General features: G+C 44.7%; 1 protein-coding gene across 1 annotated transcript; it reads right to left on the bottom strand.

Annotated features, from left to right (window-relative positions):
* Positions 1-1,156: 1,156 nt before the first annotated feature.
* On the bottom strand, positions 1,157-24,175 carry LOC127573779 (nuclear receptor subfamily 0 group B member 1-like). The gene is made up of 2 exons (XM_052022285.1): positions 23,653-24,175; positions 1,157-1,428 (listed from the first exon to the last, which is right to left on the bottom strand). The coding sequence occupies exons 1-2, from the start codon at positions 24,173-24,175 to the stop codon at positions 1,187-1,189; spliced, it is 765 nt and encodes a 254-aa protein (XP_051878245.1). The 3' UTR covers positions 1,157-1,186.
* Between the last annotated feature and the right edge of the window lie 2,189 nt (positions 24,176-26,364).

The raw sequence follows: 26,364 nt of genomic DNA, 5'->3' as shown, positions 1-26,364 counted from the left end.
CACCTACCCTCATATTGTCAGCAAACTTGGACACATTCTGCTGTTTACATCTGCTCTTCATTTTTTGTTATTAACATAGATGACAAGCAGTTGGGATCCTGCACTGCCCACCAAGGCATGCCAGAATAAAACTATGTTTTTGGGGAAAAAATCGCCTTTGGTCTCACACACTGACTGTGGCAGGAATATCTGCTGCTGGTTGTATACTTTGTCTCATAGTCTCATCCAGGAACTGAACATGTGGCATTGCATACACACTGAAGCACTTGTTTAGCATTAGCAAAGGTAAATGAATCATCCCAGTATCTGAAATAGAAAGTGAGTTGATGAAGTTGGCAAATATTGAGACTGCAACAAAGTTCTGTTGCAGCCTAAAATTTATTTTCCAAGGCCAAATGTCCACAATTAAAAATAGAGAGTGGTCATTAATTAAACACAAGTATACCATACTTCTGTATCTAAACCTTGGGTAAGTATATGGTAGGGTACCTGAGAGTTCCACATAGCAAGCCCTTGGGACATTGTTGTAATAGACATGGCTGTTCAGTTGGCACTAAGGGTGTTCTGTTTATCGTAATACCTCCGTCCAATTCAAGGGGAGTTTGCACATGGAGTACATCATTCCATGTACCCCAGCCTGGAGATCATATCCTGAAAACCAGAGTGACTCCTGACAGGAGTCTGGGAGTCAGGACACATAGGCCAATATTCTAAGTGAGGGTAAAAGACCTGGAAAAGGCTGTTATTGTAGTCCCTCCGGGGAAAGAAAATCTACTTTTAAATTGCATAATCCTACTGAAAACAGCTTTGGGTAATTTAGATTCTAGGCCCAAAGTTCTTTTATCAGTGCCCTCAAAGTAAGTACTGGGCCCCAAATGACCATGCAACAGAGATGAAGCTTCTTGGAGACCTTGAGTGTTGAGTTTGAGCTGGCCTCTTGCTGTGGACAAATTTATTGACTGCAGTGCTTTAAAAAATCTCACACAAAAAGTAAGCATTACATATACTTTAATGCATCCATCCAACTTTTAGATTATGTATGTTAGGTACAGCTCAGGCACAATCAAAACACTTTATATGTAAATGTCCAGAAGACACAATTATGATAAATAAGTTAGCAACTTCAACAGAAAGCACAAATATCTTGTGCACCCACTAAATGTTTTGTTCCTACAATGACGTCTGACTAACTCGCATATAACATTTCCATCAGCAAAGCATTCATTTGGACATTTCCAATCAGAGGTCGGAAAAATAGCTGTGTGATGACTGGAGGATTGATGCTCTTTAAGGACCTTAGTGCAAGCTCTATTTGGCTGAAGCGTGTTGTATCTTGAAGGTAGACAGAGTGGGTGTATTCGGTGAGGGCTTGTTCCGCCTCCTGTTGCAGGCACAAAATGTGTTGCGGAGAGTGCAAACCCGATACATCTGCGGAACAAAATGGAAACACGTTAGGGCAATGACTAGAGATGGTAATTGGTCTGTACTTGCAAAATCCTGGTAAATGTAAGCAAGGAGAATGTATACAGTTGATTTAGTCATGTTCAGAATCAGGGAATCAGGACAGCAATAATTGGCCACCCCTAATTGCCCTTAATTGCACTTGCCTGGCCATTCAGAGGCTATTTAAAATCAACCACAATGGTGCGTCTAGAATGACAGATTAAAATGGCAGCTATTCTCCTGGAACAACAGAACCAGATGGATCAACCCATTAGTTCTGTGGCCATCATACCTAAAATTAATTGTTTTTATGTAAATTCCAGATTATTAATCAAATTTTAATACTACAGCTGCTATAATGCGATTTGAACTCAAACTCTGGATTTTGAATTACTAATCTTGTAAATTAACTCACGGTGCCACCAAATTCCTGACTTGTTCGTGTCATAGACTTTTCATTAAAATAGCTGTTTGCTTCCAAAATATATTGATTTCAACATGTTTTCCTTTAAGAATTCTATTAAGTATTAGAATTATCCCACAGATACACAAGAGACTGCAGGTGCTGGAATCTGGAGCAACAAACAATCTGCTGGAGGAACTCAGCAGGTCGAGCAGCATCTGTGGGAGGAAAGGAATTGTCAACATTTCGAGTCAAAACATTGAATCAGGACTGAGAGTGAAGAGGGGAGATGGCCAGTATAAAGAAGAGAAGAGGAGTGGTAAGACAGAGTGATTGGTGGACTGAAGAGGGGTTTAAGATGACAGGCAGATTGCACCAGGTAGGGGAGGGGACTGGTTGGAGTTGGGAGACAGTAGCAGGTGGATGATAGATGAAGTCAAACAAAGAGAGAGAGAAAAAATTATTGAGAGGCAGATGGAGCGATCTGGGGGGAGGCGCAGTTGTGGAGGGTGAAGGTTGGAGACATATTTATCCCACATTGGCTTCACCATCCACCTCAGGTCCCACTGAACCAAGTCGTCCTCAATCGAAAAGAAGACATTTATTTCAAAGATACAAGGATTAGAATTGCAACATACTGATTTTCTCAGAACATCCACTTCACCTGGCTAAAGCACATCAAATATCTTCAAATTTTTATGTTTTATACTTCCATTTTATTCTGTTGCACTCTGAGTGAAAACAAAGACTTACATGGTCTCAGGACACTCAAATGCACTTTACACCTGATAAAATGTTTCAGAAATGTGGTTCTTGTTGTAACAAGGGAAGGCAGTGGCTGTTTTTCACCTTCTGACAAAGGCAACTGTCTTAGCCACAGCTGGCCAGTTGAGGTGTATGAACAAAGACAACACAATAAGAAATAACCCTAAAGTGACTCATGAACCATGAAAACAAATTATACTTCACTCAATGCCATTAAAGAGGAATGGGTCCAGGCTAGACTGTAAAACTATACATATATTCCTTGCAAATACTAGAACAAAATACCTCCCAGCAGTCATGAAATTCCAGAACTAACTTTTCACCAGAATATTATTTGATGATCCCTTGCATTCACCATAATTACTCATTCAGGCCTGTCCTTTAAAAATGCTTTGGATTTCAATGAGTTTTGCCAGCAGCTACACACCCAGAACTGCCAGCATTTACCCACATAAGCACCAACAAGTTTGGGATTCCTTGCTAAAGTACTAAGCTTATTGCCAAGCTCCGTTTTACTACATGGAGTCCAAGAGAGGAGCTTCAGCTTGCTGTGAGCCCATCCAATTCAATGGAGATTTTACAACTATTAAAATATTGAAGCAATATATTTTTAAATTACTTTTGTTTGTATTAATGTTTTAATTATTTAAATCTGCTTTAACATTTTTAAATTCAATGTTAAAACTTCAAATGTAAGAGGAAAGTTTACAGTAAATGGCAGGATACTTATAGCATTAATGTACAGAGGGATCTTGGGGTGCAAGTCCGTAGCTTCCTGAAGTGGAAGCACAAGTAGATAAGGTGGTAAAGAAGGCATATGGCATGCTTACCTTTATACGTTGGGGTATTGAGAAGTCATATTGCAGCTGTATACTGTAAATTTGGTTTGGTCACAGTATTGGGTGCAGTTCTGGTTGACACATTACAGGAAGGATATGAAGGTTTTGGGGAGCATGCAGATTAAAGAGTCCTTCTACCAAGCGCTGCCTCACAGCTCTAGTGACCTCGGTTTGATCCTGACCTCCAGCACTGTCTGTGTGGAGTTTGCACATTTTCCTTGTCACCACATGAGTTTCCTCGAGGTGCTCCAGTTTCCTGCCACATCCCAAAGATGCTGTAAATTGTCCCTAGTGTGTAGGTGAGTGGTCGAATCTGGAGAAAGTCATAGAACTGTACAGTATTGAAACAGGCCCTTCAGCCCACCTTGTCTATGCTGATTATCATGCCGATCTATACTAATCCCACTTTACTATATTTGTTCCATATCCCTCTATGCCTTGCTCATTAGAATGATGCAGTTTAAATGTTGTCACCGTTCCTGCCTCCACCTCCACCTCATTCCACCAGCTCATTCCAGACACCAACTACTCTTTGTTTGAAGATTTTACCCCTCAGATCCCCTTTAACCTCTTCTCTTTCATCTCAAATTCTCTGGTTTTAGGCATCCCTACCTTCAGAAACAGACACTATCCATCCTATTTATATCTCTTGTAGTTTTATATTCCTAAAGACAGTAGAATCAAAAGGGACCACTGTATGATTAATGTAAGTGGGTGCTTGATGGTTGACATGGACTCAGTGGGCCGACGGGCCTGTTTATGGTATGATGACTCTATGATTCAATGTATCTTTGGTATATGTCAATCACAATGTGGTTTCCTTGCCATATTTGACCTTATGCCCTAAGACTTAATGAAGTCTGAAGTCAATGTTCAGGACACCCAGGCCTGCTCCCTAAAGCCTTTACACCACTGTGCCTTCCCCTCTGGTGGGTCTGTCCTTCCAGTAAGACAGGACATATCCTGGCATTGTGAGGAAAGAGTCTGCCATGTTGTCTATGCTCTTGAGTCCGTGAGGTCACCTATCTTCTCTGTGGGACAGCTATCCCAATGTATATTTATTCTAGCTGTATCAGACACCTCCACTTGTTGTGGCAAGTCTTGGCTGTATCACTAAGATGATTCATACTTGTAATAACATGAAGGCAGACAATATTACAATTATAAAAATGTGTTGTTTCAATAGTGAGCTTACACTGCACCCAATCGGTTGAAGGATGGGTCTACAGCAGAGGCCGTGTAGTGTGAGTCTACTTATATAGCTCAGTATTCATAGACCTGATCTCAAGGACCCCTTTCCTAAGAATTCAGATGTGGTACTTGATTATTTAACCATCAGATAAACCCTATTACTGTCCACCCCACTTCCAAGTGACAATAGATCAAGGTATTGGAGTTATAACTCTAGTGATTGCTTTTAAAGCAGTACGTCAACTGGGCAATGACAATTCAGGAAAGACAACTGAATAACAGGTAAGGAGAGAGCTAGATGTCAGGTCATTCTGCAACTGTGAGATTCCTGATTGTAGAACTGCTGTACAGATGTGGGATTGGTGTATAGATGAAGGATCATTATAGAAGTAAGTACTCTTGTGTGCGGGATCCTCTACAGGTAAGACAGTCATTCAGCTATCCATTGATTAGTTACAGGAAGCAATTTATGACCTTCAAGCACACCCAAAACAATGGCTGTAATTTGCCCTATATTTTCAGAATTTTTGCACGAGCTTGTGCAAATATGGGAGTGCTGTACTTCCTGACAGATGTTTGCAGCTGGCATTGTAGATCTGCTCCACTGCTGAGTTCCTAAGGAGGGGGCATGAAGTTTCTGAATCATTTGTATAGCTTCCACTAGGTTGGAATTGATGAAGGAACAAGGTCCCCATTGATTTCTACGAGGACTAAGGTAAATTGAAGATTATATATTGAAGTTCAATGTTTCAATTGTTTTAATTTTTGGTGTTTTAGTTTCATATGGTTTTAATAAATTTTGGATGTTTTAATTTATTTGATTAAAGTTAATGGTTTTAGAATGTTAGAAAGATTCAAAACACTTCAGTGCTTCGACAGCTGGTTAAACAGGTGAGGACACCTCATTGGCTGTCAAAGCATTTCTGTGTATTTTGTGGCTGGAGCTTGGAATTTCACTGGTGCCATGTTGGACGAGCTGCTTCAAAGATGTGGGAGCTGGAAGATCTGTTGCAGGTAAATGTTGGTTTAGTCTGTCAATCAGCAACACGTATGGCCAAATCCCTTTGGAATGGATTCAGGGCCAAAAGTCCATTGACTCAATAAATTGTCTGTATGTTCCTAATGTATAACCACTATGCATGGATCAATACCTTTTCAAATTAAGTAATTGCAGCTGGGACTGCAGACATTGTGCATGGTAACATAATCCATAGGAATCACTTGGTGTCATCAATCAGTTTTTGTCATTCCATGAAATCAATTCAGTCTGAAGGAACTCAACAGAGTATAACTGTCAGCATCGAAGGGGAAGAGAAGGAAAGAGCTGATGATGGACAGAGGGAAATATAGAACTTTTATCACATTCTGAGGATGTATCAATGACTTACTTTTGAAACTTAGTCACCACTTTTTGACTCTGGGGAGTGACTAGTTTCCCTCTATCATTCAGTAGGTCTTTTGTAGTATTTCAATGCACATGTATTGCTAAACTTAGAATTTAAGGTAATTGTTTTTCAACTAAAATAATGACGGTTCTATAACATCACTGGAGATACATGTCTATAGATAAAAAAACAGGGAAAACATTAAGTGTCCAGCAATTCTCACAATGGATATGTCCAATATCAAAACACCTGACTTCATACCCTTTAACAAGAGCTAAATTTTTAACACATTTCTCATTGGTCATTTTTATTGGAACCTCAGCATCAATAACAAGTAGCACAGAAACTTTTGAGGTTCCAAAAATTCAGTTAAAAAGATGTCTTAGCTGAATTCACTTTGACGCGTGCAAATTGAAATGAGTTTGAAGAATATTGAAGAGGAATCACTTCTTTTACAAGAGTTCCAAAGAACTATCTCTGCTGCATGGGCTCAAGCATGGATAAATACCTTACATGGATCAATACTTTTTCAAGTTAGATAATTGCATGGGCAAGGAAAAATAGCCTCCATCTCAATAACAAGGTTGTGCAGTGAACATCCGCTGGAAATAGACAGAACAGGCAGGTAATGATGCCATTTTGTATGCAAAATAGATTTGCTGTCAGCACTGCCATTAGCAGTTCAGTAGTGGCATAGAATCATAGAATCAGTAGCTCAACCTGTGTACTATTTTAACCTCCCATTGGTGATCATGTTTACTTGTGTGAAAATGCCCACCAATGTATTTAAAAGGATTATCAAGCACTATAGATTAATTGTTGGTTGATTTTTTTCTCGTTCAGGAGCAGAGTGCTGTAGGAAAAGCAGGTACCTATAGAGGGAGCAGGATATTAGGTGCAGCTGTCCATAGGGGAAGCAGAATCCTTGGAGTAGGTACCTTAGGGAAAGCAGGGACCTGATAATAGATTCCCATAGGGAGAGCAGGATATTAAGAGCAGGTGGCCTTAGAGAGTGGAGGGTCTTATGAACTCTTCTACTCCTCTTTGATGGTTTGAATAGTTGCAAAAATCTACAGAGAATGGAACTTTGGTATTCAGCTGTTCTGACATATGGGTGTATCAGCAGGCCTTTCCCTTGGAATAGTGTGTAAACACAAAACATGGAGAGGTGACACAGCAACATGAACAGCCAGAAAAGTGAAAAGGAAAGGCAGGGGGAAGAAGCCCTCTCAGCTGCAACTCATGTCCGCTTGGGGTCTTCAGGGAAGAGTTCTCCAATTTGATTTTTGGTGTGGAACCAACGATTGTCCAAGCGACTTTAAGGAGATAACTGGCCTGCTCCTGTTCCCATTTCTTGTGGTCTTATAGATCATTACATGTTCCTTGCACAATGGAAAGAACACATAGTTGCTTCATGAAGGAGATGGTCAGTGCAATCCACCATCTCATGCAGTCACAATTACTTCCTCATGGGATGGTAACAATCATGTCCCTCTTGGCTGTCCAGGTGAGCATGACAGTGAACATTTATGCATTCAGCTCCTTCTAGAGTGCAATTGGAAACTTTTGCTAAGGCCACTTCAAATTGTTGTTCAATTTTTCTCAAGGAGATGGGGTCACTAAAACACTCAATTCAAAGAAGCCGAACCACATTTTGTTCTCTCTTATAAGACACGAGGAAGTAAATAAAGTTTATTAGGATTGTAGTCTCTCTGCTGGTGCAAGGAGCCATTAATTGGACATATGTTGATTTGCTGCTACATATTTCAAGTCTGACAGTGTTTGTACTTTCTCACCACTGAGCTTGTGTACAGCTATGGGCAGCAGACGTTGCCCAGTATCCTCATCCATTCAACCTGTGGCAGCTCCACTGCAGTCACCGTTGTCAACAGATTTGTGTCTACTGGGCAACAACAGCTTTCCTTTGTTTAGACCATAAAACTGTAAGATGTAAGATGTCGGACCATTTGAGCCATTGAGTCTGTTCCACTGTTCAATCATGGCTGATTTTTTCCTTCAACCCCATTCTTCCATCTTCTCCCCTGTAACCCATAGCCGCCTTACCAATCAAGGAGCTATCAACCTCTGCCTTAAATACACCCAATGACCATGTCTACAGCCCTCTGAGGCAACAAATTCTAGAGGTTCATCACCTTCTGGCTGAAGAAATTCCTCCTCATCTTGGTTTTAGAGGGATGTCCCTTCATTCTGAGGCTGTGCCCTCAGATCCTAGACTCTCCTACTAATGGAAACATCCTCTCCATGTACACTCTATCCAGGCCTTTCAGTATCTGGTAGGTTTCAATGAGATCCCCCCTCATCCTTCTGAACTCCATCGAGTACAGGCCCAGAGACATCAAACGATCCTCATATGTTAAGCCTTTCATTCCTATGATTATTCTTGCGAATCTCCTCTGGACCCTCTCCAGGGTCAGCATATCTTTCCTTAGATATGGAAAATTGCTCACAATATTCCAAATGCAGTCTGACCAATGTCTTATAAAGCCTCAGCAGTGAATTCTTGCTTTTATATTCTAGTTCTCTCAAAATGAATGTTAACATTGCAAATTCCTTCCTTACTACCAACTCAACTGATGATCAGGCCTATGAAGTCATTCACAATGCTTTTATACCTCAAGCATGTGGCCAATGCTATCACCACACATGTAACAGAGCAGACCGCTGAAACATTTGTTCCTCTGCCTGAACTGTTAGAACATAGAACAGAAAACATCAGAGCACAGTACAAGCCCTTTGGCCCACGATGCTGTGCTGACATTTTATCCTGCTCAAAGATCTACCTAACCCTTCCCTCTCACATAGCCCTCCATTTTTCTATCATTCATATGGCTATTTAAGAGCGTCTTAAATGTCCCAAATGTATCTGCCCCAACAACCTCTGCTGACAGTGTGTTCCATGCATCCACCACTCTGTGTAAAAAACTTAACCCTGACGTTCCCTTTATACCTTCCTCCAATCACCTTAAAATTATGTCCCCTTGTGTTAGCCATTGTTGCCCTGGGAAAAAGTCTCTGAGTGTCCACTCGATCTATGCCTCTTATCATCTTGTACACCTCTATCAAGTCACCTCTCATCCTCCTTCTCTCCAAAGAGAAAAGCCCTAGCTCACTCAACCTATCCTCATAAGACATGCTCTCCAATCCAGGCAGCATCCTGGTAAATCTCCTCTGCACCCTCTCTACAGCTTCCACATCCTTCCTATAATGAGGCGACCACAATACTCCAAGTGTGATCTGACCAGAGTTCAATAGAGCTGCAATATTACCTCATGGCTCTTGAACTCAGTACCATGACTAATGAAGGACAATACACCATACACCTTCTTAACAACCCTATCAACCTGCGTGGCAACCTTGAGGGATCTATGGACGTGGACCCCAAGATCCCTCTGTTCTTTCGCACTGCTAAGAGTCCTGCCAGTAACCTTGTATTCTGCCTTCAAATTCAATTTTCCAAAGTGTATCACTTCACACTTTACTGGGTTGAACTCCATCTGCCACTTCTCAGACCAGGTCTGCATCCTATCAATGTCCTGTTGTAACCCACGGCAACCTTCTGCACTATCCACATCACCAACCTTCGTGTCATCAGCAAACTTACTAACCCAGCCTTCCACATTGTCATCCAAGTCATTTATAAAAATCACAAAGAGCAGGTGTCCCAGAACAGATCCCTGTGGAACACCACTGGACGTCGACCTCCAGGCAGAATACGCACCATCTACCACCACCCTCTGTCTTCCATGGGCGAGCCAATTCTGAATCCACACAGCCAAGTTTCCCTGGATCCCATGCCTCCTGACTTTCTGAATGAGCCTTCCATGAGGAACCTTATCAAATGCCTTACTAAAATCCATTTACACCACATCCACTGCTCTACCTTAATCAATGTGCTTTGTCACATCCTCAAAGAATTCAATCAGGCTCATGAGGCATGACCTTCCCCTGACAAAGCCATGCTGGCTGTCCCTAATCAGCCTATGCTTCTCCAAATGCCCATAAATCCTGTTAACAAGCAGAGAATTCCAAAGTTTCATTAGCCACCGAGGGAAGAAATTCTATCTCTTAGTTTGAAATGGCCCGAGACTCTTCACCCAATTCCCCACGTGCTGACTCAAGGAAACATCTTCTGAGCATTTATGCTGTTCACCCCCATCAGAGTCTTACATGTCTCAGTGAGACCACTTCTCATAGGGGAAAAAAGAGGTAGATTTATTAGAAATATTGATTAAACAGTGCTGGAGACAGAGGATGGCACAGAATGATCAGAGATGATCTAAGGGTGAGCAGCTTCAAGTTCTTGGCTGTCAACATCTCAAAAGATCTATCTTGGGCCAAACACATTGATACAATCATGAAGAAAGCATGCCAGTGGCTCTACTTCATTAGGAGTTTGAGGAGATTTGGTATGTCACCAAATACTCTTGTAAATTTCTACAGATATATGGTGGAGAGCTTTCTGACTGGTTGCATCACCACCTGGTATGGAGGCTCCAATGTGCAGGATTGAAAGAGGCTGCAGAGGGTTGTAGACTCAGCCAGCTCCATCAGGGCACAACTCTCCTTGACATCGAGGACATCTGCAAGAGGCAGTGCCTCAAGAAAGCGGCATCTATCATTAAGGACCCTCACCATCCGGGACATGCCCTCTTCACGTTACTACCATTGGGGAGGAGGTACAGGAGCCTGAAAACCCAAACTCAATGTTAAACCCAAACTCAATGTTTCAGAAACAGCTTCTTCCCCTCACCATTAGATTTCTAAGCTGTCGATGAACCCATGAACACTATCTCATTATTCCTCTTTTGCACTGTTTATTTATTCTTGTAACTTATAGTAATTATTATATCTTGCACTGTACTGCTACAGCAAAACAACAAGTTTCACAAAATATATCAGTGATAATAAACCTGATTCTGATTTCTCTCCAGTGATTCCCTAGAAGAGAGTGAAAGGGCCAACAGTACTCCCAGCAGCCTCTCAGGGCAATGTGATGGTAGAGGATTCAGGGCCCTGAGACCAGTGCTAGAGCAGTGTCCTGTGAACAGAATCCCAGGTGGGAGCAGTGTTGACCCTTGGGGGACCACTGAAGGAGCATGGTCCTTGGACCTGGTACCTTTGGGGGACATGGTCCATGGACGTGGTACCTGTAGCAGGATATGGTTCTTGGACCTGTTACCTGTAGGGAGAGTATGCTCCTAGAGGAATCAGAGAGGAAATGATTTCCTGGTAATGGTAGCAGATGTCAGGCAGTGGGAAGGAAGTTAGGTGATTTGCTGGTTCCTGTTTAGTTGCAGCAGTCTCGCCAAAGAAATCCAGTGTTGACTGTATGCAGGACACTTATTCAGTGGAGGTAGGATGAGCTGGTGGTGGTGGGGAGGGAGCTGAGGCAGCAGCTGCAGGGTTGGACACCACAGGGTCTCTCACTCACCCTGCCTCAACCCAAGCTATCCTCATTCAGCAAGGACCTGTGGCTGAAACTTCCAGCTCCCCACTTACCAGCAGGAAGCTGGTTATGGTGCAACACAAGTTCCTGCCTCACCCTCTCCTCTTTAAACATTATTTTGAGGGAAGAGCTTTGATTTACAGAAATAGCTTCATACTTACTGGATGTTACAGCCCTGAACCTTCAGCACTCACAACTGCCATGTGGGTGAAGCCAGAGCAAGGCCCAGCCATGATGATGATTGGATCACGTCTCCTAGTTATTAACTTTATCACACCGAGAAATCCTAATTTACCATTTTGCAAATGTCCCCCTGCTGCTGGTCTGGTTGCACTTCAGGAGGGTAGGGTTGTAGTGAGGGGAAGGGAGGTGGTAAGTGGAGAGGAGAATTAGTTCTGAGAGTATTGATATCTTCATTAGTTACAAAACCCATCAATGTCCAAAACTTAATATCAGCCCCTCTGTTGACTGCACCCTCTCCCACAGGTGGGTTACAATATCCAGGTGCACATGTCCCTCTCTGGTTAGTTTCTTCACTTGTATGCCACCTTCTCCTGCAAGACAGAGAAGTATCTCAATGAGGTTGTGTGATGTGTTTCGGTGATGTGGCTACCATGGTTGAATAGCTGGCTATGTATTCAGGCTGTGAGGCGTGGGTGTGAGGTTTATAATAGTGTGAACCATTGTATGTTTGAAACGAGTCCTGGTTGGTGGAGATTGTTGGTGATGATTCAGGGAGATGTGGTGCACTAAGGCTGGTGATATAATTGCTATGTTTAAACATCTAAGGATGCATTTACTGAGTTTCTTGTGGCATGATGTTGCAGCTTGGTTGCTGGGATCTTGACTCTGAGCACTGACCTCCACAACCATTTTCTGTCATTGACATTTCACCATGAATCTATTGGCCTCAGCCCCTTCCGATCCTACTTTCCACCAGTGCTGTGTTAGAAGATCTGGGTGCCATTTTTATTCAATGTCCAGGTCAGATTCCGTTCATGTAGGATTCCCAACATCTCGTCCAGCCACAATCCACCACCCTTTTAAGAGCGACAGGCTGGCTTTATGCATTGCAGACTAGTTCTATGTAATGATTACAGGTGCATGCAAGTAATCAACTGTGCAGTGAACATGGACTGTACACTCAAATTACATAAGATTCCTTCCTGTCTCTGTTATATTGACAGGATGAGATCATGGGTTAACCAACCATCAACATATATATTTTTGACTTAAAGGCCACATACAGTGAGAGAAACAAAAGACACTGCCAGTCTTAATTTTGCTCTGAATCCAAACAAAATCCTCACTAGATTTTATAATGATCCAAATCCAACAGTAAAACACTCAATTTTTGCTGTGCCTCTCTTACACTCCAGGTGATACACTTTATGTCTATAATGATGATAATTAAGAGAAAGAATGCTTGTCCTGTTATGCCTTTAATTTAGAGGACAATATTTCTCAACAAACATTTCCCAGTTTGATTTTAGGAGCTTGAAAGTTCCTTCAATGGATAGGATCTGCCTGTTTAGAGCATTTCCCTGCAGGGAATACATAAATCATCAGCTTAAAGAGGCAAGCCAGCTAAAAGCCACATTTTAACTTGGCTTCTAGATACCATAAATTTCTGTCCTCTCTAGATTATTTCTCCTAAGTGCCAAAGGGGACCCAATAATGAATTAAAAATTCAAACCATTTCCAGCCACAAATTTGTATCTTATTTATCAAAGAGAATCACTTTCAGAAGAAAACCATTCAGCCTGCAGTCTAAACAAAAGCTGTCAAGTTACCAAACTCTCGCACTCTGCTCCCATCTCCCTGAATTTATTCTTTTTCTTCATGTATCCATCTGTCCGTCTCTTCCGAAGGCTATTACTTAACCAGTTTCCATCTCTCTGCCAAGCAGTGCAATCCAATTCTAACCATGTATACGTGTGAATATGAGTTGTACTAAATCATTTTTGATTGAGTGAGGACTAATTAAAACAATATACTTGTTTGGAATATTAAGAAGGAATTCACATTTGGTTTAAAAACAGAAAATGTTGGGAAAACTCAGTTGGTCAGACAACCCAACCTGCTGAGTTTTTCCAGCATTTTCTGATTTTATTTCATATTTCTAGCATCTGCAGCTTCTAAACAAAAATCATTCACATTTGATTTGGTCCGGAAGATATACTTAATGACTGGAATCTCCAAACAGCAAAAAACTAACTCTTTTTTTTCTAAGATGCCAAACGATTTTTTTCTTCCACTGTTATTTCCATGTTTCGTTCAGCTTCAAAAGTGATGCACTGAAATGGACCCCGCAAAAAGTGAGGAGTTGCCAGGATTTCAATGGTTTTACTGCGGCACAGTCACACCAACCACATTTCTGGTTACTCCCAATCCCAATGCAGGATTGTGTCCCAATGGGTGGTTGGTGGCCAGCATAGACTCAATGGGCCAAAGGGCTGTCTCTGTATGTCTCCACAACTGCAATGCAAACCAGACCTCCCAGACTTAACAACCATGATAATTTGGACAATTTCAACCTCTGAATACTATAAAATGATGAAAAGTTAAAATCTGGATTTGGAGAGGTTTGATGTAAAGGCAATGACCATGCCAGTAAATAATTTGAACTATTTCATACATTATCAAGTACTCTGGAGCACTGAAGGCTGAGGGGTGAGCTGATTGAAGTTTATAAAATGATGAGAAGCATGGATAGGGTAGTAGAGACCTTTTCCCCAGGATGGAAATGTCAACTACCAGAGGACATAGGTTACGGTGAGATGGGGAAAGTTTAAAGGAGATGTGCAGGGCAATTTATTACACAGAGAGGGTGGTAGGTGCCTGGAACATGCTGCCAGGGGAAGTGGTGGAAGCCCATACAATAGTGACTTTAGAGAAGCACTTTAGACAGGCACATGAACATGCAGAGAATGGAGGGACATAGACCACATGCAGGCAGATGGGATTAGTTTGGATTGGCATCATGGTACAGACATCGTGGGCTGAAGGGTGTGTTCTCTGTACTCCTAAAAATGATTCATCCAGATCAGGAATTCTATCAAAAAGAACAGTTCTGGTATCATATACTACCCTTTGTACAGTTCCATGCAAGGAGTATAAATTCATAAAATCTATAGATGGAATTAAATATTAGAGATCATAAGTGAATAAAAAAAGGTAGTTTCGTGAGACAAGTAATTAAATTTCAAAATAAAAGAGGGACTCAGTCGACAGGTCAGAATGTGAAGCTGTGTTGGACCAAAGCAGGCAAATTTGTTTCAATAAATGCTTTTGCCCACAAAATTTCCTGTGTTCCTCTTTAGGACAATAAAAACAGATGCTGGTTAATGGCAAAACTAATCAACTATGTCCATGACTATTTCACACAAATTGACACATTCCCCAGTCTGCCAGGAGTTTTAGGAAATATATTTGGAGTATGGAGACTTCAGAGTATGCTTGTGCCTCCCCTACTCCACAGAAATGGTTTTCTCACAAGGTGTAGTGGCCCGTACTCACGGGACTCGAACCGCCATTGGCGGCCGCGGGCGGACGCGCAGAAGCACGTCATAGACTAACCACGGGGCGGGCCTTCCAGCAGGAATCTTACGTCACGTCCGCCAGCGAGGCTCCATAGAACCATAGAACCATAGAACCATACAGCACAAAACAGGCCATTCGGCCCACCATGTTGTGCCGTCCATCAAACCACCCTCACACTAACTAACCCCTTCCTCCCGCATATCCCCCCATCCCACACTCCTCCATATGCCCATCCAACAAGCTCTTGAATCTGTCCAATGTATCTGCCTCCACCACCACCCCAGGCAGTGCATTCCATGCACCAACCACTCTCTGGGTGAAAAACCTCCCCCTGACATCTCCCCTGAACCTCCCACCCATAACCTTAAAGCCATGTCCTCTCGTCTTGAGCATTGGTGCCCTGGGAAGGAGGCGCTGACTGTCTACTCTATCTATTCCTCTCAATATTTTATATACCTCTATCATGTCTCCTCTCATCCTCCTCCTTTCCAGTGAATAAAGCCCTAGCACCTTAAGCCTCTCCTCATATTCAATACTCTCTAATTCAGGCAGCATCCTGGTAAATCTCCTCTGCACCCTCTCTAACACCTCCACATCCTTCCTATAATGAGGCGACCAGAACTGAACACAGTACTCTTAGTGTGGCCTAACTAGAGTTTTGTAAAGCTGCATCATCACCTCACGGCTCTTAAACTCAATCCCGCGATTTATGAAAGCCAACATCCCATTGGCCTTCTTAACTGCTCTTTCCACCTGTGAGGCAACTTTCAATGAACTGTGAATATGAACCCCCAAATCCCTCTGCTCCTCCACACTGCCAAGTACCTTGCCATTTACCCAGTACTCTGCCCTGGAGTTTTTCCTTCCAAAGTGTACCACCTCACACTTCTCTGGATTGAACTCCATCTGCCACTTGTCAGCCCAGCTCTGCATCCTATCGATATCAGTCTGTAAGCTCCGACAGCCCTCCACACTATCCACAATACCACCTATCTTAGTGTCGTCCGCAAACTTACTAACCCAGCCCTCCACCCCCTCATCTAAGTCATCTATAAATATCACAATAAGTAGAGGTCCCAGAACCGATCCCTGCGGGACACCACCAGTCACTGCCCTCCAATCCGAGGGCACTCCTTCCACCGCAACCCTCTGCTTTCTACATGCAAGCCAATTCCTAATCCACATAGCTAAACTTCCTTGGATCCCTTGGCCTCTGACTTTCTGAAGAAGCCTACCATGAGGAACCTTATCAAACGCCTTACTAAAATCCATGTAAACCACATCCACCGCACTGCCCTCATCAATCTTCCTGGTCACCTCCTCAAAGAACTCTATCAGGCTTGTGAGGCAAGATCTTCCCTTCACAAAGCCATGCTGGCTGTCCCTAATCAGTCCATGATTCTCTAGGTGTTCATAAATCCTATCCCTTAAAATCCTTTCTGACAGCTTACCCACCACAGACGTAAGACTCACCAGTCTATAATTCTCTGGCCTACCCCTATTACCTTTTTTGAACAAGGGGACAACATTTGCAACCCTCCAATCCTCTGGCACCATTCCCGTGGACAACGAGGACTCAAAGATCCTTACCAGCGGTTCAACAATCTCCTCCCTAGCCTCTCGAAGCAGCCTGGGGAAATCCCGTCAGGCCCCGGAGATTTATCTGTCTTAATATTATTTAAAAACTTCAACACATCCTCTCTCTTGATATCCACAACCTCGAGAACATTACCCCTACCAGCACTCCCTTCCGCGTCATCAAGACCCCACTCCCTGGTGAATACCGAAGAGAAGTACTCATTGAGAACTCCTCCCACTTCTGCCGCCTCCAGGCAAATTTTCCCACCTTTGTCCTTAATCGGACCTACCTTTATCCTAGCCATCCTCCTACCCTTCACGTACTCGGGTACTTTTGCGCGCGTTTTGCTTGTTACAGTGAAGTGTGCTCCAATTCAGCCTCCACGTCTCTGAGTTTTCCTTTCAGCAACACGCGATGTATTGCGTGTTGACCCCGATGCTTCCAGACGACATCTGGAACCCGCGACATGAATTCCAATGACTTGCACAATGCAGTCTCGCTCAAGCTCCCAACTTTCTGGGCCGCTCAGCCCCACGTTTGGTTCGAGCAGGCTGAGGCCCAGTTCAGTATCAGAGGCATTACAGCCAATGCCACGCGGTACTACTACGTGGTCAGTGTGCTCAACCAGGACACGGCAGGCCAGATCATCAACTTCCTGCACCAGCCACTAACGGAGGGCTGGTACGCTAAGATCAAAGCACTCCTAATCTGCACTTACGGACCCTCTCGCCGCGAATGAGCTGCGCAGCTTCTGCACATGGACGGCCTGGGCGACGGCAAGCCATCCAAGCTGATGGACGACATGCTGGCGCTCATGGATGGCCATAAGCCGTACCTTTTATTCAAGCAGTTGTTCCTCGAGCAACTGCCAGAGGACATTTGCCTCCTCCTCGCGGGTGAAGATTTCAGCGACCTGCTCGGCCTCATGGACATTTTGTGGCAGAGTAAGCAGCGGGGAGGGGCTTCCATCTGCCTAACCATGACCGCGTAACCTAAGGCCAAGACCTCACAACCGAAGCCACTGAGACCCACGAGGGACAAGGATGATGGTTCAGATCAATGGTGCTTTTACCATCAGAGATGGGGGTCAAACGCGCGCCGCTGCCGTCCACTGTGTGCCTTTCCAGGAAACTCCGGGGCCAGCCGTTGCTAGTGACTTCGACGGCTGGCCTTTGTGACAGCCTCCTGTTCCTTTGGGACCGACACTCCGGGCGACGTTTCCTCTTGGACACTGGGGCCAAAATCAGCGTCCTTACCCCCTCGAACATGGACACCCGTAACGTGGCCCCAGGCCCTGACCTCACCGCTGTGAACGGCACCACCATCCGGACGTACGGCTCGCGTACGATCCCGCTGGGTTTCAGGCCCAGCTGTTTGACCTGGACCTTCATGGTAGCAACGGTGTCACAGCCGTTACTAGGGGCAGATTTCCTACGGGCCAACTGTCTTCTGGTCGACCTGAAGGGCCAGCGTTTGGTCCACGCCAAGACGTTCCAGACTTCCAGCTCGGAGAAGCCCAGTTCCTGGCCCTCCACCTAGACTCTGTCACACTCTCGGGTGACGAGTTCGCCAGGGTGCTGGCAGATTTACCCTCCATCATCACCCCACAGTTCTCCACTACTGGTCCCAAGCACAACGTGCAGCACCACATCCCCACACAAGGACTACTGCTGCACGTCTGAGCCCGTAGGCTCCCACCTGATAAGCTCCACCTCGCCAAGGAGGAGTTCTGGAAGTTGGAGGAGATGGGGATCATCCGCTGCTCGGACAGACCTTGGGCACCTCCGCTGCACATGGTGCCCAAGTCCGCAGGAGGTTGGAGGTCCTGCGGGGACTACAGGAGACTCAATGACGCCACAACCGTTGACCGATACCCAGTGCCCCACATCCAGGATTTCACGGCGAACCTCCACGGGGTGACCATCTTTTCAAAAATTGATCTGGTCCGGAGGTACCATCAGATCCCTGTGCACCCCAACGATGTGCCCAAGACAGCCCTCATCACCCCCTTCGGGCTGTTCAAATTCCTAAGGATCTCTTTCAGCCTCAAGAACGCCACCCAGACTTTCCAGAGGCTTATGGACTCGGTGGGGCGAGGCCTGGATTTCGTCTTCATCTACCTGGACGATATCCTGGTGGCCAGCAAGTCACACAAAGAGCACGTGGCACATTTGTGCCAACTCTGCCAGTGCCTGAGCAACCACAGACTGGCAATCAACCCGGCAAAGTGCCAGTTCGGGCGGATGGATATCGACTTCTTGGGCCACAGGGTCAACCAGCATGGAGCCGCCCCTCTGCCGGACAAGGTCCAGGCCATCCGCCAGTTTCCCAAACCCAGCAAGGTCAAGGGCCTGCAAGAGTTAGTGGGGATGGTAAATTTCTATCATCGTTTCGTGCCGGCGGCGGCGCGCATCATGAGACCCTTGTTCGGTCTGATGGCTGTCAAGGCCAAAGAGGTGGCATGGGACGCGGGGTCCATGGAGGCTTTCAAGCGAGCCAAAGAGGCGTTGGCGAAGGCGACGCTCCTAGTACACCCGAGAGTCAATGTACCCACGGCGCTCAGAGTCGACGCTTCTAACACGGCGGTCGGCGGAGTCCTGGAGCAGCTCGTCAAGGGCCAGTGGTGACCGCTTGCCTTTCTCAGCCGACACCAGCAAGTACCGGAGATTAAGTACAGCGCTTTCAACAGGGAGTTGCTAGCGCTCTACCTGGCTATCCAGCACTTCCAGTATTTCCTCGAAGGAAAGGATTTCACCGCATATACAGACCACAAGCCCCTCACCTTCGCCCTTGCAAAGGTATCGGACCCATGGTCGGCTCAGCAGCAGAGGCACATCTCTTTCATTTCGGAGTTCACCACAGATGTCCGCCACATCGCAGGGAAGAACAACGTGGTCGCCGACACACTGTCCCGCCCCCACATCCACTCAGTGACCACCTCAGCCCCAGGGATCGACTACACGGCGCTGGCGCAGGCCAACAGGCTGAAGCCGAGATCCCGGCCTACCGCACCGCCGTTTCAGGACTCCAGTTGGAGGACGTCCCCATCGGCCTGACAACGGTTTGGCTCCTGTGCGACACGTCTACCAGCAGACCTTGGCCTGTGGTACCAGCAGCATGGAGGGGACGGGTGTTCGACACGCTACACGGCCTGGCCCACCCATCCATCCGGGCGTCTATCAAATTGGTAGCAGACAAATTCGTTTGGTACGGTTTGCGCAAGCAGGTCAGACACTGGGCCAGGACCTGCGTACACTGCCAGACCGCCAAAGTCCAGCAGCATGTGAAGGCTCCCCTCCAGCAGTTCCAGCCGACACTCGGGAGGTTTCAGCACATCCACATGGACATCGTCGGCCCCCTGCCCGTCTCCCGGGGTGCCAGGTATATCTTTACCATGGTCGACAGGTTCACCAGATGGCCGGAAACTGTGCAGCTAGCAGACACGTCCACCGAATCCTGCACCAGGATGCTCATCACAAACTGGATCGCCAGGTTCAGACTCCCAGTGGACATCACCTCCGACAGAGGGGCACAGTTCATGTTAGGTTTGTGGACAGCACTGGCGCAGCTCCTGGGCACCCGGTTACATCACACCACGGCGTACCACCCACAGTCCAATGGTTTGGCCGAGCTGTTCCACAGGCACCTCAAGTCAGCCCTGATGGCACGCCTCAGAGGGCTCAATTGGACAGATGAGCTCCCCTGGGTTTTACTGGGCATCCGCACGGCCCCCAAGGAGAACCTGGGCACCTCCTCGGCGGAGTTGGTCTACGGCACTCCCATGATGGTCCCGGCCGAGTTTGTGCCAGAGGCCCAAGGTCCAGCAGGGATGCCGGCAGAAGTGCTGACGAGGCTGCAGGACAAGGTAGGGACCTTGGCACTGGTTCCGACCTCCAGACGTGGCACTACACAGTCCTTTATTCCTAAGGACCTCTGAGTATGTTTTCATTTGCAAGGGCATGCACAAGTCACCTCTGCAGAGGCCGTACGAAGGACTCTTCAAGGTGATCCGGCACAACGGATCTATGTGTGTCATGGAGGTGGGTGGCCGCGAGGAGACTTTCACAGTGGACCGCCTCAAACTGGCGCATTTGGACATTGAGCAACCGGTGAAGGTATCCTCACCGCGCCGGCGGGACAGGCCACCCAAGAGGTACACACAGACTGGGGGTCCCACGCCCCCGATGGACGTTTCTGGGGGGGGAAGGGTGGTGTAGCGGCCTGTACTCACAGGACTCGAACCGTCATCAGCGGCCACGGGGCGGATGCACGGGAGCACGTCGTAGACTAACAGCAGGGCGGTCCTTCCGGCAAGAATGTTACGTCACGTTCGCCGGAGAGGTTCTCAGGTACTTTTTCACGCGCGCACGTTTTGCTTGTTACAGTAAAGTGTGCTCTGGTTTAGCCTCCACGTCTCTGAGTTTTCCTTTCAGCAACGCATCACATTTGGCTACATAGGCATAATTAAAATATGGAAGTTCTCCACCAAGTCTGTGAACACTAAGGATTAATTGGCGTTGAGATTGCTAGATATTTGATGGTTAACATCATAGAACAAATGTTAGGATGTGATCAATGTATCGGTGGTACAGGTCAGCCAAGATCTAATTGAATATGGGATTGCAGACCTGAAGGGCCGAATGGTCCACTAGTGTGTCTGTATTACCCTCACCAAATTAATGGGACTAGCTAGATGGCCTTTAGTCCTGCAATCATTGATCTATGACAACCTACAGTAAAATTGTCAGAGAAACCCATCACCTATGGGATGTCAGTCAAAATAGACAACTCCATGTCATTTAGGGTCCAATTGCCACTTTAATTTGTTTAACCTCAGTTTTTTGTACAATTCCTTGAGGGACTTTTGAATTTACAGGGTTCAGAACATTTTTTGAGTCTAATATAATCCAAGAAGTGAGTTGCTCATCATAATTTTCCAAAACATTTGCTGAAATTACTGACACCAGCATGTTTCAGAACCTTTGAAGGTGCCAATCAGCTCTGAAGGCCAACATTCTCTGCCAAGGTTAAACAAACAATTTCCACAACACATTGTTGATCAGTACTATCAGCACATTTAAGAAAAGAACTGTCCTTTTTTTCCTTTTATATGATCTGAAGCAAATGCTCTTAGAAACAATAATGGCCTAGGTGTCCAGATTGAAACATGCCCCTGTGGAATTTGATCAGGCTTTTCACCCATTAGTTAGACTTCTTCAGAGCACTCCCTGTGAAGTTAGGTCTAGTTATGGTGTGCTTGTTATTGTGGACTGTCAGAACAACCACTTTTTAATCATAAAAACAGAAAATGCTAGAAAAATTCAGTCAAGCCACATCTATGGAAAGAGAAAAGTCAACTTTTTGGCTATGTGACCCTTCAGTTCTGACGAAGGGCTACAAACCCAAATTGTTGATTGTTTCTCTTTCCACAGATGCTGCCTGACTGACATAATGATTTTTTTCCAGCACTTTCTGTTTTTATTTCAGATTTCCAACATCTGGCCTTTTTTTAACTTCCCTTTTACGAGCATTGTTCCCAGAACAAGTCTCAGGTGGGTTCCCTCATGTACCCCTTCTCTTTCTTGCACCACTACCTCACTCACAGATTTCACCCTCAACTCCATTATCCCCAACTCCCTGATCACTCCTGGCTCCCCAACAAAACCCCAAATTGAACCCCTAAACTCTAGACAAGACCCCTCACTCTGCATCCTCCAAAGTCTCGATGGTCCCATTCAGTGATCCTCTTTCCTCATTCACCTCTCCAGGTCTGACCCAATGAACCTGAACATCTTTTCATGCTTTGCAATGACATAGTTTATGAAGGTGAGTCTGCAACTAATCATCCCTCCATTAACTCTGTCTACACTTCCTGCTGCCTCAGGAAAGCAACCAAGATAATCAAGGATCCCACTCACCCCAGGCATCCTATCTTCTTCCTCCTCCCATTCGGCAGAAGGCACAAATGTTTGAGAACATGTACCACCAGGGTCAAGGACAGCTTCTATCCCACTGCTATCAGACTCTTGAATGGACTTCTCATACACTAAAAGATGAAATCTTGATCTCCCAGTCTACCTTGTCATGGCCCTTTCACTTTATTTGTCTACCTGCACTGCACTCTCTCTGTAGCTGTAACACTATATTCTGCATTTTATTTTCTTTTTACTACCTCGATGTACTTATCTATGGCATGGTCAGTCTGGATGGCATGCAAACAAAAACTTTTTGCTGTATCTCAGTATCTGTGACAATAATAAACCAGTCTTACAAATGTTATCTATGTTACATCTCAGGCCTATGACTACTGACTTTTGTAGTTATGGCACTGTCCAAATTGGCATACCTCACAATGAATCTTAAGACCTTCTCCCCCTGTGCCAATGAATCTTTATAGCCAGCAAATTATTTCTATTGAGCACATAATAATTTAAAGTGTTGTCTTCTCCTCAATGCTACAAAAAGAATAATCTTAGTGTAAAATGCTAACCCTTACCTCCTTGAGATACATATGAATTTACTGATTGGTTTCAACTCCAGTCAGCAGTTCAGTAGTTGTTAAGAGCTGCATCAGTTTTAATTCCTTAAAAGGTAAAAATAAGACAGAAATATGGTGTATATGCCAAGTGTTTTTGCCAAAGGGTTTGCCATTTTTGTGACAGAAATATTTCTAACTGAACTATTTCACTGAAAATGGAACAGAAGTTGATCTTTCCCCTTGCTTTTTCTGTTCAGCTTCCTGTTCAGCTTGGGTTCACTCACTTCTCTTTGACTAAACCACAAATCCATCTTCCTTATAAGTTTGTCCTTGCCAATTTATGCACATTTTGAATGACCCAGTGCCAAATAACAGTGTGCTTCTTCCAAATGGACCCTGTGAAACAATTACTTATTTTTAATTAATAGGACAGATAGCAAAATTCATATTTCCAGAATAATCTTAATGCCTTCTCAATGTTAATTTAGTGATCTCCTTTCAAATTTACCAAAAATATAAATCACCGTAACTATTATAACTAACAGAATGGAGAGCTTACCTGGACTAAATAATACAATCCCCTTTAAGTACACATACTCTTTTGTGCTGAAGTCTATACTCCAACACTTATTCAGGAATGATTTGACTTTCTGTACTTCTGCAGCTGACGGCTCATTGCTTATTTTCTCCTTGTTATCTTTGATTTTCTTGTTCATTAGAATCTCTTTCAGTATGCTTGTCTTTGAAGGTTCAATCACTTCAAAATCGACGCCTTCCTGAGCCAGACCCAGCACGAACAGGGCAGCCCAGCAGTTCTCAAGTAGCAGCAGTTGATCCGGTTGCAGCAGCCCCCGGAACGAGGGCAGGTTTTTAATAAAGTTCACAGTCTTGAGCAGAACTTCAGAAGCAGCCTTGCAAGCAATATAAGGTGATCCTAGTGCTGCCTTCTCTTTGCAGCTGCAGGTGGGTAAATGTGGATGTCCCTTGTGGTTTAGGATATGATAAAGTATACTGTCTTGATTCATCTTATCCTTTTCACAGTGGCATCTTCTCTGAAGGGCAAAGTGGGAACTGAACGCCATCGCTCTGAGAAGACAGTAGCACCCTTGTCAACAGTGCTGTGAGGAGTATCACTGTTTATGTTCGGGAAACAGGACCCTGATAGATCTTTTATACCCTGGCTGCCAAATAACCTTGAACAGCTCTGTAGCAAGTTCCAAGGTTATCAGTGAAATAGTCGAGAGGTGGTTATGTGAAAATACAGGCATGGATCAGAGGCAGAGACAGAAAAATGGCATGGATTGTGCCTGGAATAATATGAAGTGATGCAATATGATAACCAAAGAAATGATTACAGCTGGTTACCTTTAGAATTCTCAAGGTTATTCAGAAACTAGGATCTATCATTAGTTGTATTTTTAATACTAGTTAAATTTAGACTGTTCTAATTTATCTTAGCCTTTGACACTTTCAGCTACAATTCTTTGCAGTCATGTAAAGTTGTGTAAGGTGAAACTGTGCATCATTTGTTGTTCACCTTCACTATAATGGAGAAGTGGTGAAATAATGTTTCATGAACCAGTGACAAACAACAGGAATACTTTCTTTGTTCTGCTTAGCAGTGTGAACTCACGTGAATCAGGTGCAATTCAATCACAGCTGTCCTTGGCCAAGTACAAAGATAGACCTTGACTACAGCTTCCACAGCACATTTCTCATTGCTGATCATGTTCACTTTCTTGGGCCACCTTTTGAGATCAGAACATACTTGGGAATGAAAAGACTGATCCCACAGTCTGAAGCTCCCGGTGGAAAGGCAGATTCTGAAGTCTGAGATAGTGAGAATGCCCTCTGAGATGGTGAGGGCCACGCAGTCACTCTCTAAACCTCTTTCTGTTGAGAATGGTCTTGAGACCACCCAAACTAATACCAGTTATGCTCTCCACACCTATTTTCATCATGAAAAGATGTTCATCGCCAGATTCAGACAAGTTTTCCAGATGGGCCAGTGCACTATTTCGCTGAGTATACGATCTTAAGAAATAGAAGCTGGAATACGCTATTTAGTCTCTTGTGCCTTCTGCTCCATTCAATAATATTCTAAAGAATTGATGGTGGGTTAATTGGTGATCGGTAGTTAAACTGCCCGTTGTGTAGGTGGGTGGCAGGACATGAGTGAGGGGGAAGGGAGTTTATGGGCATTAGCTACAGGGAAATAAGTGGGGAAGTGAGACTGATGAGAACATTTTGAGAGCTAGCATAGACTTCATGGGCCAAATGGCCTCTTACTCTGTCACAAGAAAATATGAGAAATATGAGAACATGGCTGATTTTATACCTCAGTGCCATTTTCTCCACCTATCTCATAACCCCTTAATTCCTTAATATCAAAAAAAATATTCTCTGTCTTGATACAACTCTCTTGGGCAGGAACTTCCAAAGATTCAACACCCTTTGAGTGCCTATAGCTCTGCCTTCAGCAGCATAATGCTCAACAAACCCATCTCCAAAGTTCTAGACCTGGGACTCAGCAACCCGTTTTGCAAATGGATCCTTGACTTCCTGACCAACAGACTGCAATCAGTAAGGAGAGGCAACAACACCTCCTCTACAATTATCCTCAACACCAGCGCACTGCAAGGCTGCATCATTAGTCCCTTACTTTGTTCCCTATACACTCACAATGGTGTGGCCAAATTCTGCTCTAACTCCATTTATAAGTTTGCAGATAACACCACTGTAGTGGGCCAGATCTCAAACAACAATGAGACGGAGTACAAGAACGAGATAGCGAGCCTAGTGACATGGTGTCATGACACAACCTTTCCCTCAATGTCAGCAAAAGAAAAGAATTGGTCATTGACTTCAGGAATGGGAGGGCGGTGCATCCGCTCCTGTTTACATCAATGGTGCTGAGGTCAAAAGGGTTGAGAGCTTCAAGTTCCCAGATGTAAATGTCACCAACAATTTGTCCTGTCCAGCCATGTGGACACTAAGGCCAAGGAAACACACCGATGCCTCTACTTCCTCAGAAGACAAAGGAGATTTGGCATGTCCCTGATGACCCTTACCAATTTTTATTGATGCACCATAGAAATCATCCTATCCAGATGCATCATAGCTTGGTATGGCAACCGCTCTGCCCAAGATCACAAAAAATTGCAGAGAGTTGTGAACGCAGCCCAGTTCATCATGAAAACCAACCTCCCCTCCATTGACTCCGTTTACACTTCCCACTGTCTCGGTAAAAAAGCCAACATAATCAAGGACC

The sequence above is a fragment of the Pristis pectinata genome, chromosome 8 (genome assembly GCF_009764475.1).
Source record: "Pristis pectinata isolate sPriPec2 chromosome 8, sPriPec2.1.pri, whole genome shotgun sequence".
Classification (NCBI taxonomy): Eukaryota; Metazoa; Chordata; class Chondrichthyes; order Rhinopristiformes; family Pristidae; genus Pristis; species Pristis pectinata.
Note: the sequence above shows the minus strand (reverse complement) of the source record. Positions and strands in the feature narration are given on the sequence as shown.